Source organism: Dipodomys spectabilis, unplaced genomic scaffold, assembly GCF_019054845.1.
Source record: "Dipodomys spectabilis isolate Male_0828 unplaced genomic scaffold, ASM1905484v1 ptg000024l, whole genome shotgun sequence".
Taxonomy (NCBI): domain Eukaryota; kingdom Metazoa; phylum Chordata; class Mammalia; order Rodentia; family Heteromyidae; genus Dipodomys; species Dipodomys spectabilis.
The window spans coordinates 5,849,741-5,870,682 of NW_024870701.1; the positions used below are offsets into that span (position 1 = coordinate 5,849,741).

The 20,942-nt window shown below is 39.9% G+C and overlaps 1 protein-coding gene across 1 annotated transcript in view; it reads left to right on the forward strand.

The window, feature by feature from the left end:
* The window catches only part of Ttc39c (tetratricopeptide repeat domain 39C), a 93,189-nt gene that overhangs the window by 23,102 nt on the left and 49,145 nt on the right, over positions 1-20,942 (forward strand). The window contains exons 2-4 of the mRNA XM_042675300.1: positions 14,693-14,741; positions 16,281-16,409; positions 18,841-18,955. Of these exons, the coding sequence (XP_042531234.1) occupies positions 14,693-14,741; positions 16,281-16,409; positions 18,841-18,955 (293 nt within the window). The remainder of the gene's footprint in view (positions 1-14,692; positions 14,742-16,280; positions 16,410-18,840; positions 18,956-20,942) is intronic.

Consider the following 20,942-nt stretch of genomic DNA (forward strand, 5'->3'; position numbering starts at 1 on the left):
ATGGGTAAACCTGTATCCTTATTTCAGCATTTGTTATTTCCCTTCCCCTCACCAAATTAGAAAAATGAATATACAAGATGCAGGGCACCGACATCAAATACAGTGAAAACAGGGGTTATGCCATGGGGGAAGAACATACAAAAGAAACAAAAAAAAATCACATAGTGCATTATAAATATGTTAAAAAACAACAGCAAGCAAGAAAAAGCCACTTGTATCCCTATCTTGGGGTTCATTTCGCTTAACACTGAATTGCTGGTGTGAGTGTAAACTTGTTCAACCACTTTGGAAAGCAATATGGAGGTTCTTCAAAAGACTCCACATAGAGCTCCCCTATGGCCCAGCAATCCCACTTTTGGGCATTTACCCGAATGATCACAAACAAGACCACACTAAAGCTACCAGCACGACTATGTTTATTGTAGCATTATTTACCATAGGCAAGATATGGAACCAACCCAGATGCCCCTCAGTAGATGAATGGATCAAGAAAAGGTGGTATATATACACAATGGAATTCTATGCCTCCATCAGAAAGAATGACATCGTCCCATTTGTTAGGAAATGGAAAGACTTGGAAAAAATTATATTAAATGAAGTAAGCCAGGTCCAAAGAAACATAGGTCCCATGGTTTCCCATCTGCAATAACTAGTATATATCTAGGACAAGCAGAACAGTTCAAAAGCTATGTACATATGACTATTAAGATGATGATAAGCAAAATGTACTCCAAGATAAGGACACAAGTGGTTTTTTCTTTCTTGCTATTGTTTTTTAACTTATTTATAATGTACTATGTGATTTTTTTGTTTCTTTTGTATGTTCTTCCCCCACCATATAACCCCTGTTTTCACTGTATTTGATTCTGGTGCCCTGCAGCTTGTATACACAAAGTTTCTATTTTCATAGGAAGTATCTATTTTGAGCTTGTTCTGTATTCCTTTTTTTAAAAGTGGGTTTTCCAAATTCAGGAGTTCCCTTTAAGCTAGGGTTGACTATCTGCATATAGTAGAAAATGACTCTCTTTTTCTTTCTTTTTATAGTACTAGGGTTTGAACTGAGGGCTTCATTCTTGCTAGGCAAATGCTGTACTATTTAAGCCATGTCCTTTTTCCTTTATATTTTTGCATCAAGTCTTGTGTTTTTTCCAGACCAATCTGGACCACAACAATCTTATTTATACTTCCCACATAGCTGGGACTACAAGCAGGAATGATCAGGCTCATCTTTTTGTTGAAATGGGAATCTTGCTAACTTTTTGTGCTGACTAGCCTTGAATTATGATCTGCCTGTTCTCCATCTCCAGAATAGCTGGGATTACAGGTGTATACATAGCATCATGTCTGGTCCTAGAGCCATTGTTTTCTATTGTTGGATATTCTATTTTGTGAAATTGCTGATTGCTTTACATTGTAAATGATTAAAATTGAAAAAGTTATAGAATGGAGGCATCAATACATGATTATATAGTTCTTAAGATATGTTTGCTAACTCAAGAAAAATTTACAATTATACCATAAAAGGAATCCTGTTTCATGGAACGACCTTTATAATACCACCATAAATATTTCTCAGAGTCCAATAGGTGAACAATTTCAGAACTGAGCGTGCAAAGTGCTGGCTGACAGAAAACTATTAGCAAAGTCAGGAAATCACTTTAAGCATTTTATGTACTCTAGGGACCCACCAAGTATTAAGCTCATCAGGAGGAGCTTCTTAGGCATGAAAAGGCTTTTCCTTATTTAGGGCAATTCATTATTCATGATCTTCACTCAGTAAATACTTACAGTGGAACTGCTATCTGCCAGGCACTATTTTAGTCAATGCCTTTATTCAGTAAAATAGGTTTACAACATAGGAAGAAATATAAACAATTGTACCCATCACAGAGCCACCACAAATAACTCAACATATACTGCTCATTGGTTAAGCCATTCATTCACACTTCTATATATCCATTCATCCCTCTCTCTACCCATCTCCCCTCCTCCCCCCCACCATTGAGGACAGTCAGATACTATGTATTATACTGGAGTAATGTTCTGATAACAAAGGCTGAGGAAGAAGGAAAGCTCCTTGCACCACCTGACCCATGGGCCTGAGGAAGCTCTAGAATGAACCTCATTTGGAAAGAGACCTGGAGGCTGAGCTATAACCTCAGGGCAGAAAGTGATTGGTTAGTGGCCCAGGCAGCTGAGCCCTAGGTGCAAAAGCCCCAGGCAAAAGAACAGGACTTTCCCTTCTCATAGCTTCTTTCTAGAGGTTTTGAAAATTGACAAGATTAAAATAACAATGGGAAAGGAAAGAAAAGAGAAAACATTTTATACTTGTTCTTACCTGGAAGACAAACGTAATTTGTATAGAGCTATTTTATATCCTAAGCATTCTAATTCACTAAATAGTCTGTTTCCTAAATGTGTTCTCCCTAAATAATCACAAAATTTAGCTACTTAGTTCTAACATGAGAAGTTATTTGGCAGTTAAAAGGTGTGTGTCGGGAGGTGTCATCCAGTTCTCAGCCTAACCCCTCACCCTCACAGGCTGTGATTCTCTCAGTCTTTGGGACTCAGAAAGGACAGTACTCAGCTCTGGGTTGCCCAGAGCTGGCATCCCTCCCCAGGCCTCGTCTAGGGACATAGTCCTTTCCTTCCAAGTTCTGAAGGGTTCTCCTGTACTGGCCAGCTTTTCCTTTGCTGGATAGGAGAAAAGCCAAAAGGGAGTATTCTGGTGATCCAATTCTGACACTTGCCTTTTAGAAATTCTCAGTGGCTTTGAGGAGTAATCTTGGTATAGCCAGGGATACAAAAATAAGTCTGTTATTTTTAATATTCTTTAAATTTTTTCAGTGAATGCCTATCTATGGAGTATCATGATAATTCAATACAAGGTGCAGAGATCACCACAAATCTGTAGAAATGGGTGATGGAAACTTCTGTTTGTTTTGCCTCTCTGTGAGGAAAAGGTCTGGAGACCCATTCTGTCCTATGCCCAAAGTCCTCCATGTCCAGTCTGCTACAAGTTGACTCTTCCTTGTTCTTGATACGACCATTTCTGGGCTTTTCGGCACCAGCTGGTGAATTACAATGTCATTTTTCTGATGCCAGGCCACAAAGTAGGCAGTTCGTGTAGGAAAAGTGAGCAGTAGGAAACTACAGTGGCTGTTAGTGAAGACAGGGCCATGCATATTGGGGCTCTCACTCTGGGGACTGGCACCCATCCTGCCTAGTTGCCCCCATCTTCTGGGGCCCTGGGAAAACGGATGGAGACTGTAAACTCCCTAAGAAAAGCAGGTGCTGTGTACAAACAAGCCTGAAGGGAAGGCTGGATCTGATTCAAACACTTGTAAGTCAAATCACTGACAACAGCAATGACTGTGACGATCAATTATTTTAGAGACAGACTTTGCTTTAGATAAAGGTTCCCCAAGGATCACATTTTGACTTGTATCTGAAATGTTAATGGAGCCTTTGCATGGAATTCCCCTCTACCCACCCCCCTCATCCCCACCCCAGGAAGTGGTCTCTTAGTGAGCACACATGAATAAAGAGTTCACACCTGATCTTTCCTTTGACCCCGTGGAGGACAGTTCACCAACTGAAGTTCCATAGCACTGGGCTGGTGGGTTCATTTGGGCTCACAGCACTCATGGCAGACATGAGGGCCACACTTTTGGGGACCTTCCCTTTATTATCAAGAAATGGAATGTGGACATGACAGAGGTATGTTCACATGTCCTTTAAAAAGAGAGGAGGCTATTCAAAATGCAGAGTACCTCTATCAGAGGGTCCCTTTATCTGCGAAAAATCCAGTGATGAGGGGATGATGTTTGTACCCCCTCTCCAGCTCTGTTCATGGGAAAGGTTATTTGGAATGTTGCTTTCTGGTGTTAAAACTGCCCCTGAAGAACAGAAGTGTTCTCATCCACCCTCCAGTGCATAGCACAGTGCCTGCTTGTATATGTGCTGTTCAGGAAATGGAGCGATGAACAAAACTAGATTCACCACAACTTTTTTCTTTAGTCCGCTGGCTAGAAGAAGTCATGTATTGTTTACTTTAAACTGAGGAACATTATCTAGTTACAAGAGAAGCACATCTCTCTCTCTCTCTCTCTCTCATATCTATGTAGATCTATATAGATATATGCTTCTCTTACTTAGCTTTGTTGATTGAGGTAAGGTGCAGCCTACAGAACCATAAATTATTTCTTTGACAGTGAGATGTGTTGCTTTGGTTTGTACCAATTTCTTAATCATCCCTCCCATGAGTCATTTGGCTTTGAAAAAATTGACTTTTTACTCCCTCATTAGATATGATCATGGGTGCTTAGAAGATTGGTAGAGGACCACATGGGCTTTGGGCCTGGACTGGGCTGAATCTGTCTCAGAATTGTTGAGAAGGAAAGATGGATCTAATGAATGGACAAGATCCACTGACAGGGGGCTGGGAAGGTGGCTCAGTGGTAGAGTGCTTGCCTTGCATGCATGAGGCCCTGGGTTCGATTCCTCAGCACCACATAAGCAAAAAGAAAAAAGCCAGAAGTGGCGCTGTGGCTCAAGTGGTAGAGAGCTAGCCTTGAGCTGAAGAGCTGAGGGACAGCGCCCAAGCCCAGAGTTCAAGCCCGATGACCAGACCACCCCCCCCCCCCAAAAAAAAAAATACAGATCCACTGAGATTTTGCCCTGAGAGACAATTAACTTTTAGGCAAACTATGGACAATGCCTTTCATTTCTGTAATCATATTCAAAAGGGAGTGTCGCTGGTGCTTGCCACGCACATCTGAACCTCTAAGAATACTGGGTGTAATGTGTAAAGGAAGCATTGGAATACTTTTTAAAGAAGGTGCTGTCAAAATAAATGGATAAATTTCAAAATAAATTTTCCCCCTTTAGGGAAATTTTCTTAACTCTTACTAATCATTACGAAAATTCCTTTTAAATGAACCTAATCACAGTTTACTTTTCTTGGCCAGCATGCAAGAGGATGAGGTGGACTTCCTAAACCTTTGGCCCTAGAGTTCTCGTTGTTCTTGTTGCTTTAATTTTATTTCACTGATGCTGTACAGAGGGGTTACAGTTACATGAGTAAGGTAGTGAGTACAATTCTTGTTACCCACTCTTTTGTTTTTCTTTGTTGTTTTGTTTTAAATGTACTATGTGATTTTCTTTTGTTTCTTTTGTATGTTCTTCCCCCTATGGTGTATCCCCTGTTGTCAGTGTATTTTGATTTTAGTGCCCTGCATCTTGTATATACATTTGTCTAATTTGGGGAGGTGAAGGGGAATAACAAAATCCTGAAACAAGGACACAGGATGACCCATTGCAACAGATACTCACAAGACACTATGTTGGAAATGATAGAGTTTTTATTATGATTGCCAAAGCACCTTCTCCTTTATTGCCTATAGTAAATGTCTTTTAAAAAACCAAATAAAACCAATTGTTCATTGGATGAGCACTGCCTGAAGGAGATACTGTTTTTTGTGTTTTCATAATAAAAATAGAGATAAGGCCATCAGTGTCATTAACAAGTGTAAGGGCATCTTTGCTCTTTGGCACAAGCAGCCCAGATATTCCTCCCTTCAGGTTAAGGCTGAAGCCTCCAAGCAGCTCACTGTAACACTTACCCATAACTCCATGGTGCCAGAAAGTAACTTCAATATATTTGTAAACATATAACACCCAAGTAATCTTTTTTTTTTTTTTTGTCGGTCGTGGGGCTTGACTTCTGGGTTTGGGCGCTGTCCCTGCACTCTTCAGCTCAAGGTGAGCACTCTGCCGCTTGAGCTACAGTGCCACTTGTAGTTTTCTAGTGGTTTTATTGAAGATAGTCTCACGGACTTTCCTACCTGGGCTGGCTTTGAACCATGATCCTCAGATCTTAGCCTCCCGAGTAGCTAGGATTACAGGCATGAGCCACCAGCTCCCACTCCAAGTAATCTTGTCTGCTGATTGTGCCCATAGTGTACTGAAGTAGGGGAACTTAAGATACAGAACAGTACAAATACAGGCCAGAAACTACAGTGCTAGCTAAGTCAGACCCTCAGAGTCCTGTGAAATTGAGCAGTTTCAGGGTTTTGTTTAGTCTGGACTTGCACACGCATGGTCAGAGAACGTATGCTTTTAACTCTGACGTCATCCAATTTGTTATTATAGAGCCCTTCATAATTTTTCTTAGCAGAGTAGGTTAAAGTCAAGTAGGTAGAGGGAATATTTCACTATCAGAAGTGGGAAAAACTGTATTTAAGAAGAGGATGGTTGGGCTAGAGGCATGATGCAGCAGGAGCGTGTTTGCTTGAACAAATGAGACCCTGAAACCTCAGTACTACCAAAGAGAGGGGAAGAGGGAAAGAGAGGGAATGTTACTTCAGTGACGAAATGTATGGTTCTATTTGATGACTTAATTGCCTTTTTATCTTGAGGGCATATAAAATCGATTATTTTGAGGGGTATGGGAGGTGATCCCAGGGCCTCAAGTTTGCTAATCAAGCATTCTACCATTGGAACTCCCTCCCCTCCCTCCCCTGGGCAGTACTTTTACTTTTCTTTTTAGATAGAGTCTTGTGTTTTTGCCTGGGCTGGTCTTGGAGTGTAATTCATTTACCTCACCCTTCCAAGGAGATGAGATTACAGGCATGCAACACAGTACTTGGCCCCAAATCTTATACTATGTACATAGATAATATAAGAAGCCATTTCCAAATCATTTCCTCTAGTTTTTTTTTTTTTTGGGTGGGGGCAGGAGTATAGGGAGTGATCTGACATCATGAGCCTTTTCTCTTCTTTTGTGTCCAGTTCTTTGATAGCCTGGGCACATTTGGGCCTCATCTTGCCACAAAGTGAACAGTTCACTTCGACAGAAGTGGAATTTAGCTCTTTGGCTGTTGAATCTTCTCATTACCCTGCCTGGTTGACTGGATGATACATTCTGCTGGGAACTTGTATGGTAATAACAGCTAAGTCACGAGGGGTATTTGGAACAAGGCTTGACTCAAGTGGTGCATTAAAGGATGGCAAATGAGGGGAGAGTGTCCACACTGATAGTGATGCTGGAGGCTATTGAAGCAGTCCACCCCACACAGTGCACTTTGCATGGAAGAACACATCCTTCACCTTATTGTCGGCTTTCATTGCCACCTGTGTGTTGCAGAAGTATTCACAGAACTTGTGTTCGTGTATCCGATTCTACTAAAAATACTTTTAAATCCCAATATCCCATCTGGTTATTTTATGAAGCATTCATTCCATCTAGGAAAGTTTTGGTAGTGGAAGAAAATTTTAAACTCCTGCTATAACATGTAGCTGTGTTATTATGTTTCTATAGCATAAAGTTTATGGGTTGGTGGCAAGAGCATTGACAGTATTCTGCAAGCAACCTCCAGAATTTTTCATCTTGTAAAACTAAATTTTTATTCTCATTAAACAACTCCCCAGTCCTCCCCACCCACCCCAGCTCCAGCTATTCTACTTTCCATGACTGTGAATTTGCCTACCTTATGTAAATGGAATCATAGTGTATTTATCTTTTTAAAACTGGCATATTTTACTTCGGTTATATCTTCCAAATTCATCCATTTCCTTCCTTTTTAAAGCAGAATAGGCCGGGTGCCAGTGGCTTACGCCTGTAATCCTAGCTACTCAGGAGGCTGAGATCTGAGGATCAAGGTTCAAAGCCAGCCCGGGCACGAAAGTCCGTGAAACTCTTCTCTCTAATAAACCACCAGAAAACTGGAAGTGGCACTGTGGCTCAAGCGGTAGAGTGTTCGCTTTGAGCTGAAGAGCTCAGGGACAGTGCCCAAGCCCAGAGTTCAATCCCTATGACCTACCTCCCCCCCCCCAAATAAAAAGCAGAACAGTATTCCTTTGTATGGCTATAGATGCTGGGCCTGCCTTTATCTTTTGGCCATTGTGACTTACGGTACCATATAGTACTATGGTACTATTATTCTTTTTTTTTTCCAAGTATATTTTAAGCTAACTTTTTTTTTAAATTGTGAAAATACCATACAGAGGGGTTACAATTACATGGGCAGCACCTGTTACTTTTGGTTATTTTGTCAGTGGCCATCCTAGTGGCTGGCCCATGGTGGTCTTGATCTGCATTTCCTGTGATTAGTGATGTTAGTATCTGCCCTAATGTTAATTGGTTATTTGTGTATCTTTGGGGAAATGTCAGGGTTACCTGTTTTAAAATTCGTTGTTGTTGTTGTGGAATTGTTGGGAATTCTTTATATATTCTGGGTATCAACTTTTACCAGATTTTCAAATAATTTCTCTTATTCCATAGGCCAGTTGCCTTTCAAGTTTGTTGACTGTGTCTATGATACACAGATTGTGTCCTATGATATGTAGATGTTTTAAATCTTATTGTACAGCTTATCTGTTTGTACTTTTATCCCCTGTGCTTTTGGTGTCATAGCGTTGAAAGGTTGCCAAGGTCATGAAGCTTTTCCCCTGTGTAGTTTATTAAGACTCGGTGTTTCCCTTCTGGATAATGTTACGATAGATGGCTTCTTGCACATAGCTGCTTTCTTACTCTGTTTACAGAAAGAAAAGTAAAAGACTGAAGCAGTCTTATTGAAGGTAATTTCTGAGGGTACCAAGCAGAACAGAGGCCATCTCTTGTCCTGCTAGCAGAATCTGTTTCTGACCGCTGGGTCAGGCATCCTGGAGGAGTGTTCCATACTGCCTTTTAAAATTAATTATATGATGTTAACTCCAGTGGTTCTTTGTGGCTATGATTTTTAAGACATGTGGGTCACAGAAAAGACAGAGCTTCTGTTAAGAGCAGCAGGGGTGACTTCATTTTTTTTCTTCAATCTTCAGATGTGAGCTCTCATCCCTATAGGGAGAGAGACAGATGATGGCTAGGGTCTGGTGACCCCGGGGAACCCACAGAGCCTGTATTCTTCATACCTTTGGAGGAGAGAAAAATCATGTTGGAGAATGTTTTTCTAAAAACTCCATATAAACCCAAAATATTTTCAGAAAAAGTAAATAAACACTCATAACTTTCTAGCTGTTCACTACCATTTGTGATAGAATTGCATTTGAAAAAAGAAAGTGTCTTCAGTGAGGGACTGTCTTAATTATGCTCAGTTAACTGGTGGAGAAATATTGTTCCCTCAAGAATTAAGGTATATGTTGGAAATAATTGTACAATTTGGGGGTGGGAGAGATTGGGGGGAAAGTGGGAGAAAAGGGAAGGGGTAACAAGTGTGACAAGAAATGTGCTTATGGAACTGTAACCTCTCTGTATGTCACCTTGACAATAAAATTAAAATTATTAATAAAACGAATTAAAGGCATACATTCCCTTACAGTGTATTTCAGCACAGTAAATCTTCCGTCTAATTTAGACTATATTGGAGAAACTTAAAACATTTCCATGGCATTATTGGTATAAATGTAGGAGTAAATGATAAAATCCTTATATTCTCAACAGGTTTTCTGTATTTCGGCGACTCAGAGTGAACAAAATGTAGAGACTCTGTATTATTGATGGTTCATTTTCACAAAGCCAAATATGGCAGTGATGACAAGCCTCCTGGACAGATGCCAATGACTTATGCTTGTAACTCTAGCTACTCAGGGGGCTGAAATTTTAGGATTACAGTTTGAAGCCAGCCTGGACAGGAAAGTTTTTGAGATTTTTATTTCCAGAAGTGGAGGTGTAGCACACGTGGTAGAGCACCAGTCTGAGTGAAAAAGCTGAGGTAGCACCCAGCCCCTGAGCTCAAGCCTCAGTTTTGGCACACATGTATACATACGTATGTACATACATACATACATAGAAGTCTCTTCATTAACAGATTTCCAAAGAATACCTTATCTCTTGGGAAATATTTAGAAAATATCTTTAGTAGTTATACAATGGGGTTACATTTCAGCTTGTTAATTTATGAGTATAATGTGTTTTGACCAATGTTATCTCTTCCATCATTCTCTCTTAGAGAATATATTTATTTGTGTTTTTTTTTAGGTTTTTATTTTGGAAACTGTTATTCGCTTGAAATAACTAAGACAAGCTAACTCTTAAAACTCAGTTTAGGGATTCAGGGGATTGTGGTTGGCAGAAACTGAGGTCTGGTGAGGCCATGTTGACTTCCTCACAGTGTGGAGATGGCTGTGGCAGGAGTAACTGATTATTTGACTGGGCAGGTTGCAGATTGCAACTGGATGAGGCTGGGTCAGACTTCTGTAACAATTCTTGGCAGAAACCAACCAGGATCCCACCTAAACTAACCAGATTCCACAAGAAATACCATAATACCTCTCAAGAACTGGTGTCCCATTGACCTAGCCCCACCCCCCACCCTGCCCAGAGGCCTAGCCGCTACTTCACCACACTGAGGACCAAGCTTAGAACATGTGGACCTTTGGAAGGCCAACCACATCCAAACTGTAGCATGCCTTCTAGACAGATAAAATAGCTTAATGAATTCTAATGTTTCAGTCAGAGAACCCTCAATAATAACTAAGTCATGGCCAATCTCAGCATCCTGTGAGGTACAGGACAACCCCACAACAAACCATTATTATTGCTATTACTATAATAATTGTTATTAGCACTATATATTTTAGTGCTACTATGAATGCTAACTTGTAAGTCCAGTTCTCTAATGGTTGCATATATGCATATCTAAATGGGTGTTGTGTGTGTGTACATATGTTATTGAGTGTTATTGAATGTTACTGTTTCTATGGTTTGATGTGTCTTATTTTAGAGGTCCTCCCTCAGTCTCTCTTATTCCCTTTAACTTAGAACTCTGTGCCATAGAATTTCCCATACATGGACTTTGCTGATTTTGTCACTGTGGTGGCCATCGGATGGGTATTTTCCATCCATGTCTCTATAGAATAATTTCTAATACCCATCAATTCATCAGGAAGCTGCAAAATAATGGTAACTCCAGTTCTGTCATTTCCTGCTTCTGTAGAGAAACCCTTCTCTCCCCCTAACCTGTTGGTTCCTCTGAGTTCATAGACAAAAGGCAGGTTAAGTGCCTGTTCTCTTCCCTTTTAGAATCTGTTCTCTACATAATGAATGGGTTCCATGGCGTTGTCTACTCACAACTGATGAGGTTTTTTAAATTAAAAGTATTACTATGAATGCTTGGTTTAAGCTTATTTGGTCTTTCCATCTGTTGCAGTTTTGGCCCTCGAGGTAATCACACGATTCCATCTTTGGCTAATGTAAACTTCTTTAAGACTTTAATTATTTTTTTTTCTTTCTGATGTAACAGTATTTCAGGCTCTTCTTGGACATTTCTTGTCCCTGGCTTGGAATAAGCCATTTCTTGGAGGAGCCGGGATCTCTTCCTTAATACATTTAGCGAGGGATTGTTAGGAAAGTCTAGTGCTATGAAGTGACCATTGTTTCTAGGTCTTTTCAGTGAATGAGCTAGGAAATGTGTATATTTTTAAATATTAAAAGCATAATGTGTTAGGCCAAATGATGGTGGCTCATACCTGTAATTCTAGCTACTCAAGAGGCTGAGATCTGAGGTTCACAATTGGAAGCCAGACTAGAGAGAAAAAGGTCATTGAGACTATTTATCTCCAATTAGCCATTAAAAAGCCACAGCCCCAAGTAATAAAGCTCTAGCCTTGAGCAAAGACAGGGACAAGAGCCAGGCCCTGTGTTCAAGCCACAGGACTGGCATCAAATAAATAAAGTACAGTATTGCTTGTGCCTATTCTTTTTATTTGTATTCTGGATTTTAAATTAGTTTTATCCCATTTCCTATGCTTACAGTCTTGGGTCTCAGTATACTTATTACAAGTCACACACTCAGCAACGTAACAACACTCATTTGTCCAGTAAGAGTATGGTTACTGAAGACGATTAAGATTGACAGGACATCTCTTGGGGTCTGTTTTTTAAGGATATTTCATACGAGGGTTCTGTTTTTAACCTTCACTTGGAATAGCTCTACCCTGTGTGGTTATGCTTCCAACTTAGATTTACATTGAATTTGTTTTACTTTGGGTTTTTAGGGGTTGTGTGTTAAAATTTGATTTAGTATTATCAATATGTATGACACATGGTTGCAAAGTCAAATCTACAAAGATCTGTGAAGTCAAATTTACTAAAGCTGCACCTTTGTTTCTTTTCTGCTTCCTCCTTCCCTCACCTTATAAGTATCAATCTTTTAAGCAAATGCTGTGGGTTGTCCTTCATTGTAGGCTCCTGCGATAAGCCAGGCACCTGCTCCTTCTCCTTTCCCTAGTGTTGGTTTTCAGTAATCTTCCTCATACTCTTTGGGAACCTTTTCCAACCTCTAAAACCTAAAGTTTTATGTGGAGACACATGTGTGTGCCAAAACTAAGATGCAGTGAGTTAACCATACGATCACCTGAAGTATGTTCAGCTAAAATCCCAAGTGAACCAAGCGAGCAAAAGCAGACAATATCCCACCCTCCCAGCAGCCAGAACGAATTGTGTACATTGGGTTCTACACTTAAATGATAAGATGGCATGTGAAGTAATAAGGGCAAGGCTGGGAACCATGAATAATTAAGTGCCATCCTCTCAGCAAGCTAATTTTAGTCAAGAACCAGAAGCAAAAGTAGCAGCAGTAGGCCCCAGGTTCTGCTTCATCTCCTTGCCCCTGCAGGCCAGGGGAAGCTCTGGTCCTAGATGGTGGGTCTGTCACTGCCTCCTTCAGGAATTCCTGCCTGTGATCACCTGCTGTGCGAAAGGCACTGGGTGTGGAACATGGGAGCCAGTGACATTAGGCCGCAGCAGTGCTCGGTGGAATGAAAACATGATGTGTTCAAGGTGGAGTGGTAATGACAGACTTCCACAGCAGTGTGCTGTCCACTGAGGCTTGGGGTTTGAGTGTTAGTTTGGGATTCTTGCCCATTGAGCGCACCCTCCTATTTTTTTTTTTTGTTGCTCCAAGTATCCTATTATGTTGGGTAAACTGTTAATAACTATAGAATTTGGGTAGGTACTAACCTACTGAAAGTTGGTGAAAAAGATGGTGGCATAAGGTTAGCATTAGAAATTAAACCAATCTCAGTCCCCTCTGACCCTACCCTTCCTCCACTACTCCCAAGAGCAAAAGACTGATGGTTCCTTCAGCAGCTTACCTCAGCAATAGATTTGATAATGCGTACAAAAAATGTATCTTCAATATGTCTATCAAGCCTACATATGTGTGTATGTGTGTACATAGAGGATCCCATTCTTTCTTCTTACACATGTACATACATTTTTCACACAATCTAAATTTCTAGTGGGGGATTGACTAAATCACTACATACTTAAAAAAATGACCATATATTTTAAAATAATTAGTGATGTTTTTCAATTAAGAAGGCAATGACAGCTTCTTTTTACTAAGATTTATAGAAATCTTAACGTTACATTTTAAAAAATTTAAACAAATTTGTATTCTTGTGATTTTTTTATTTTTATAAAGGTCGGGAGGGGAAAAAGCAAAAGCAAATGAGGGCGGGGTAACTATTCAAAAAGAAATGTACTCATTATCTGACTTACGTAACTGTAATCCCTCTGTACATCACATGAAGCTTAAATTTTAAAAGGTGATCTATGGAGGGATTACAGTTACGTAAGTCAGGTAAAGTGTACATTTCTTTTTGGACAATGTTCCCCTTTCCCTTGCTCTCCCCCACTGTTTCCCTCCCATCCCCACATACAAGTTGTGTGATTCATTTTCAACATAATGTCTAGTAAGTACCTCTGCTGCATTTGTTCATCCTTTCAAAGTTTGCTTAGTGTTGGTTTGGTCTGGTCTGATCTTGGGTTGACTATAAAACTGGGTAGTGACTGTGCTGTGGTGGGAATGGCTGGATCATAGGGAGGCATTCATTTAATTCTTGGTGGCTTTTGAGGTGAAGCTTAGTGGTAAAACCCTATGATACATCCTGGAAACAATACTAATTTTATGTATGAAAGGTTTTGCACAAGTTTTGTGAGACTGAATAAATTCAAACATGGTACTATATGGCTCTAATCCTACATACTCAGGAAGCTGAGACCCTGTCTGAACAATGAGCTAAAAGCAAAAGGGCTGGGAGCATGGCTCAAATGATAAGAGCACTGGTCTAGCAACTGTAAGGCCTTGAGTAGGATGACAGTGTGAATGGACTAGACTAAAATAGAATAATACAAACCACCTGCTTTTGGCCAAGTTTGAGAATGTGAGATTGTTTCTCCCATCTGTATATTTACTGCTAACCTTTTAAGTTAAAGAGCTACAATTATAAAGTTTATGCCAGGTGCTGGTGGCACATGCCTAGAATCCTAGCTACTCAGGAGGCTGAGATCTGAAGATTGAAGTTCAAAGCTAGCCAGACAGGAAAGTACGTGAGACTCTTATCTCAGTTAACCAAGTCACTCTACTACTGTGACTCAAGTGGTAGAGATCTAGCCTTGAGCAGAAAACTCAGAGATAGTGAGCAGGCCCTGAGTTCAAGGCCCAGACAGGCACGCACACATACACACATACACGTACACACAGCGTTTACTAGGGCAATCCTTGTTCATATTTGATCTGTGTTCTGCTTTGCTTTGAAGAATCAGGGGAAGCTACAGAAAAAAAAATGAACCATCTTGTTTCTTTAACTTTTTTTCTTATAGTAATTTAATCCCCCCATGATCTAATTAATAGGATTATGTTTAAAATAAAAGTTTATAATTAAAACAATTTTCTTTCCTTAACAGAAATCATAGCCCTTTAATGAGTTTTGGAGCCAGCTTTGTCAGTTTTTTGGTAAGTATATTTCAAAAGAGAAGAAAATACCTGTTACTGTTTACCAGCTGTTATAAGCACATTATTGTAGAAAAAAATCGTTTGGTGTTCAGAATTGAAGTTTTTACCCCATTAACCAGTGCTAGGAGATAAAACTCTTTTTCTGAACTTTACAAATAAGATAATTACATCTTATCTTTTTGGAATAAAAATGACTGCAAGAAGTTTAAAAAGTTAAAACTGAAATACACTATGTGGAAAAACGAACTATGCAACTTGTGGTCAGGGACAGGAGTGGGAAACTGGGAGATGGTGAAGAAAGAGGTGACATTGTCCAAAAAGAATTATACTTCCTATATGACTTCTGAAATAGCAATCCCTCTGTGCAACATCTTAATAATAACAATAAAATTATATTTAAAAAACTATTGTTAATCAAGGCTTGCTTGAAAGTTACTAAGTAACTGTATCTAGAAGACAAGTTAAGCCAAGCCAAAGTTAGTTGGTTAGTATTTCATTTCCAAATACTAGTATTTGACCATTGAGGGCTAGGTTTAGTTGTGTTTTAATGTCAAGTAGAAATGTAGAAAATTGCATGCTTTCATTTTCCAGAAGCACTTATCTTACATCATTTAAAAATTGATTATAGAAATAAACAATGGGAAAAAATTATTGAGTAGAAGCCGAAAGGGAAAAAGCATTCATATTTGAGATTTAGGACAGAACCAGCCAATGAACATGTTGTGCCCAGCCTAGCACCAGGGTGATCTGAAGTGTGAGGGATTTTCGTTGAAGCTGCTTATTTCTTCTTCTTTGCAGATAAGGCAACAAAAATTTTAAGGCCCACTTTTTCCCCCCAACATTGTGTATAGTTCCATATAACAGGAAAAATGGTTCTTGGTAAGGCTTTATAACACTAAGATCCAAGTGACCACTGTCTTGTCAGGAGGACAGACCAAAGGTGTCTGGTAGTGAGGAGGGGTAGAAAGAGAGGTTATGGAAGGGTTGAGTTGTACTAGGTACAACTCACAGATGCTCAGGTGACATTTAAGGATGTCTACCCAACTACCAGGACAAAAGCTGCCAGGATCCAGTGCCTAGAAACAAGGTGTTAGCGGAATTTTTAATTTTAGACAATAGAAATCGAGTCCCATAGAAGTAATCCCACGTGAGAAGAGTTGTGGTTTTCCTGGAGCCCCTATACTAGCAGTACTTGATGGAGCTAGGATTCTACCTATGGGTGAACTTTGGATTGAGCCACTATTATTTAAAACTGAATTAAGCAGACCTATCAGAATTGATGCAGAATTTTTATTAGTAACCTTAATAGTAACAAAACAGCATACAACACTTGTTACTGTGTTTTTACTTGCTGATATAATTGAAATATATTCTTGTTTCATATTGAGATGGTAATTTCTTTGAGTATACTGTAACTGATGCTTTTGACTTTCAACCCACCATTGAAGTTACTTTCTAGTTGGGAATTTTGTTGTAATTAATTGGTCAAAGGTTTCAGTCACTTACCGGGTCATTCATGTTTTCCTTGTTTCTTGGAAGAATGCCATGATGACATTTGAAGAAGAAAAAATGCAGTTGGCATGTGATGACTTAAAAACTACAGAGAAGCTGTGTGAAAGTGAAGAGGCTGGAGTCATTGAAACAATCAAGAACAAGATTAAGAAGAATGTAAGTAGCTTGGCCTTGGACTTGCTGTGCCACTGGCTCACAACACCATTCATTAGCTTGGCTTTTGGTATGTAGCGTATGATGAGAAACAATGACTATATGTTTCTCTCAAAGCAGCAAAAGCAGAAATGTTAGGTGGGCATTCTTTTGGTGTTTTAGAATGATCTTCCATCATGCTCCCTGTGGCCAGGGGTTCTTGTCAGGAGCTTTTCATATACATAATTAACATTCTGTGATGGGAGCTGAAGAACAATTAAACAGTCACCTTGGAGCATACTTGTGGAACTAATCGTTGATCTAATTATAAAAAAATTTCTCAGATCATCATCCACCTTTTAAAATTCTTGACTTCACCGTTCTGTCCAAAGCTTCTAGACTATAGAGAGTGCACAGTCTTACCTTGACATTTCTTGGGATGCCCAGGGGGTCTCACAGATGTAACTGACAAGCCAGTTTGTTAGGTGCAGTCATCAAGCTGTTCTTGTTCCTGTCTCCCTTTCCTGTGAAATAGCCATTGATGGCCTCCCCTCTTTTGCTCATGGCACAGCTGCTGCATCCCCCCTCCCCCTCATAGAGAATCCATTGATGGGTCACAAATAACTGTCTCCTGATGCTCCAGAAGTGCTAGGAGTTGTCTTTGCTTCTTCTTTGTTCAGACACAATGTTTACTCAATGACCAGCCAGCACTTGGGCCAGTTTGAGCTCAGAGCTTGATCTTGCTGGGCAGGTGTGCTGCCACTGAGCCACACCTGCAGCCAATTTTGGCATTGGTTATTTTCAGACACTGATGTAGTAATGAAACAGAAGCTACAGCATTCTTTTTTACCTGCTACCTACGTACTTTTCTTTTTGTGCCAATACGGGCCTCTTGCTCTTGCTTGACTTTTTTGCTCATGGATGGTGCTTTACTACTTACACTATACTTCTAGCTTTTTGCTGGTTAATCATACAGAAGAGTCTCTCAGATTTTTCTGCCTAGGCTGGCTTTAGACCACTATTATCGGATCTGAGACTCTTCCATAGTAGAATTACCAGTGTCCAGCCAGTCTCCTACTCATTTTTTAGTCCTTCCTCGAAGTCATTTTCCCCAAGAACTTTTGCTGAGGCTCCAGCCTTGCTGAATGTGTCTCTTACAGGTTCTCGTAGTTGCCTGTAGTTTACCCTTGAGAGCGCTAAGTATTACATGGCAGTAAGGTTTGTATTTCCTTATTAGCTCTAAGCTGATTTACAAGTCTGTCTGCAGCTTCTACTACTGCACCAGGCACAGAAGTTAATAATTATTTGAAATGGTCCCTGTAATTTATAAAGTCTTTTCAAATGCAAGACCTCATTAGCCCCCTTGACAATCAGTACCATGGCTGTTTCTATACTAAAGAAACAGAACCATAAATAGATAGACATTTCACCTGAACTAACAGAGAAGTGATTTTAGGGCCAGACATGGATCAACAGTAACCATAATGGTTATATGAAATCAAGAAGAGAGTGAAATGTCTTACTCTACCATGTGTACTGTGTCTACGCTTAGCATATTTGCAAAAGTCATACCATTCCTTATTGTGAAAGCTATTTAACTTCTTTCATTTAAGTTTACTTTGTAATAAGAATGCAATGCCCAGTTGTGATGGAGCGCTCCTATATTCCAGCACACATTAGGCATGGATGAGATTGAGAGTTTAAGGTCCAGGCTGCATAACAAGGCCCTATCTTAAAAACAAAACAAGTGGTTCAAAGGGTACAGCCCCTGTCTAGCAAGTGTGAGGCCATGAGTTCAAACCCCAGTATGACACTAGAACAAACAACCAAAGAGGCAATAAAAAATGCAGTGCTCTCTGCCAAAGTGATTTTTTTATTCATCTGGAAAATATTCTTCATGAAAGGCCAACATTTTTTCAAGATGATGATCATGACTTTCTGCTTATTGATATGAGTTAAATGTCAAGTATGAATTGTGATTTATTCAAAGGCAAAGTTTAATTCCAAGGCATTTTCTCTTTAGTGTATATGTCTTCAGTTTCTAGCTCCAACTTCTCCGTCACATGCATGAAAGTATGCTCAAAACATGCCTGAAGAACACCAGCAGTTCAGCCGCTTCTCAGGCTTGCTAAAAAATATATTGTATCTTTGATGACTTTGACTCTGGATCAATAAGAACTCACATATCTATAAATCTCTATTAAAGTTTATGTTGCCCACACCTTCAGTTTTATTAGAGTATTGTCTTTGAATGATAGTGTCTTTTAGCATTGTACTGTCAGCCAACCTAGAACTGAAGAGAATATGGCTACTCAGCGTCTAGGTAAGTTTGATCTTGGCATTCATTGGCTGCCACATATCCCATGTCCTGTGGGAAACTATTTTGTATCATGAAGCAGTGATCATTTGGAGAGTGTGTACATTATTGGTATAATACTTGCTTCCTACTACACAGGTTGATGCTCGAAAATCTGCCCCCTCTATGGTTGACCGACTGCAGAGGCAGATCATCATAGCTGACTGTCAAGTTTACCTGGCTGTGCTGTCATTTGTAAAACAAGAATTGTCAGGTATGCCAGAGAGTTATTTTTAGTAACATTTGCCATTCAGTGGACACATCACTAACATATTTTCCCCCCTTTTTCAAAAAAGTTCTCATGTGGTACCAATTTGGGGAATTATACTAATTTCATAACTTGGGAAACTGAAACATCAAGAGCTTAGTGTATTTTGCAAAGTAGTTGTCTCACGGCCTGTCTTTAACCTTCTTGTCTCAAGATGATAATTCTGTCTGACATAGAAAATTACTAGTGCTTTTTAGCTACCAGCACAACTATGTTTATTGCAGCATTATTTACCATAGCTAAGATATGGAACCAGCCCAGATGCCCCTCAGTAGATGAATGGATCAAGAAAATGTGGTATATATACACAATGGAATTCTATGCCTGCATCAGAGAGAATGACATTGCCCCATTTGTTAGGAAATGGAAAAACTTGGAAAAAATTATATTAAGTGAAGTAAGCCAGGCCCAAAGAAACGTAGGTCCCATGGTTTCCCTTATTTGTAATATCTAGTATATGTATGAGTCAAGCGGAAAAGGTCAGATAATGTGATGTCAGGAAAATGAACCCTTAGATGTGTATTTTAATGTTTTTTTTCTTTCATGCATGTGTTTCTAACACATTTATAAGATTATCTCTTTGTTGCTTTGTATGTCCCTCCCCCACAGTATAACCCCTGCTTTCACTATATTTGATGTCAGTATAACTTGTGGAGGAGATGGGGAAAAACCAGTTGTTTAAGGATACAGGTGGACCTGTTGCAACAATGAGAAGTACAAGTTGTCATGTCCAAAACGAGCTTTACAACGTTGGTGCGGGGGGGGGGGGGGGGGGGGGAAGGAAGGAGAAGGATTGGGATTAGGGGGGGAGGGGGGAGGCTGGGAAGGGATGTGAAGGGTAAACAAAGGAGGAGGCTGCAATGCTTGGTAAGAAATGTACGCATTATCCTGCCCATGTAACTGTAACTCCTCTGTACAGTATGTTCACAAATAAAATTAAATTAAATTAAAAAAAAAATTACTAGTGCTTTTTATATGTAGGTAGATGTATCATACTTCAAGAATCAACATTTTTTTGGGGGGGGGGGTCTGGTCGTGGGGCGTGAACTATGGGCCTGGGCGCTGTCCCTCAGCTCTTCAGCTCAAGGCTAGTGCTCTACCACTTGAGCCACAGCGCCACTTCCGGCTTTTTTCTTTTTGCTTATGTGGTGCTGAGGAATTGAACCCAGGGCCTCATGCATGCAAGGCAAGCGCTCTACCACTGAACCACCTTCCCAGCCCCGAGAATCAACTTTTGATAGTCATCTTCAAAGTGAAGTCCAAGTGGCTGAAGTTTAAGCTTTTCAGGAAATGGTTACTAAAGTGGTGAGTGCCTTTAGTATGTGTTTCCGAAATATATTACTAAATCATTTAAGATGATTAAATATTTCCTAATGGACTCGTATGACTGGCACTGGAACAACCTTTAGAGAAGAATGTCAACTAGTTGTCCTAGGAGTTTTCCAGGCTCTCATCGCTTTCATTACTTGAGTGAAACAGACACTAAATCTGAGCTGAAGAGAGTAAGAACGTCTAGAATCTACCTGATGTGTCCCCATGTGGCTCTTGTGTCTCAGCCTACCACTTCACTAGACAGGATTTACTTGGAAAAAGAAAAAAGAAAATTCAGAGTAGAAATCAGTCAATTTAATTCAAAAAAGCATTTTCTCCAAATAGTAAGTGAAGATGGTTATATATCTGCTAAATAAGAACTAGTACTTCTCTTCCCTCCCTCCCTCCCTCCCTCCCTCCCTCTCTTTTCTTTTTTCTTCTTTCCTCTTTCTTTCTCTGTTCTCATTCTGGGGCTTGAACTCAGGGCCTAGGCACTGTCCCTGAGTTTTTTCACTCAAGGCTAGTGTTCTATCACTTGAGCCATAGCTCCACTCTGACTTTTTGGTGGTTAATTTGAGGTAAGAGTCTCACAGACTTCCCTGCCCAAGCTGGGTTTGAACCA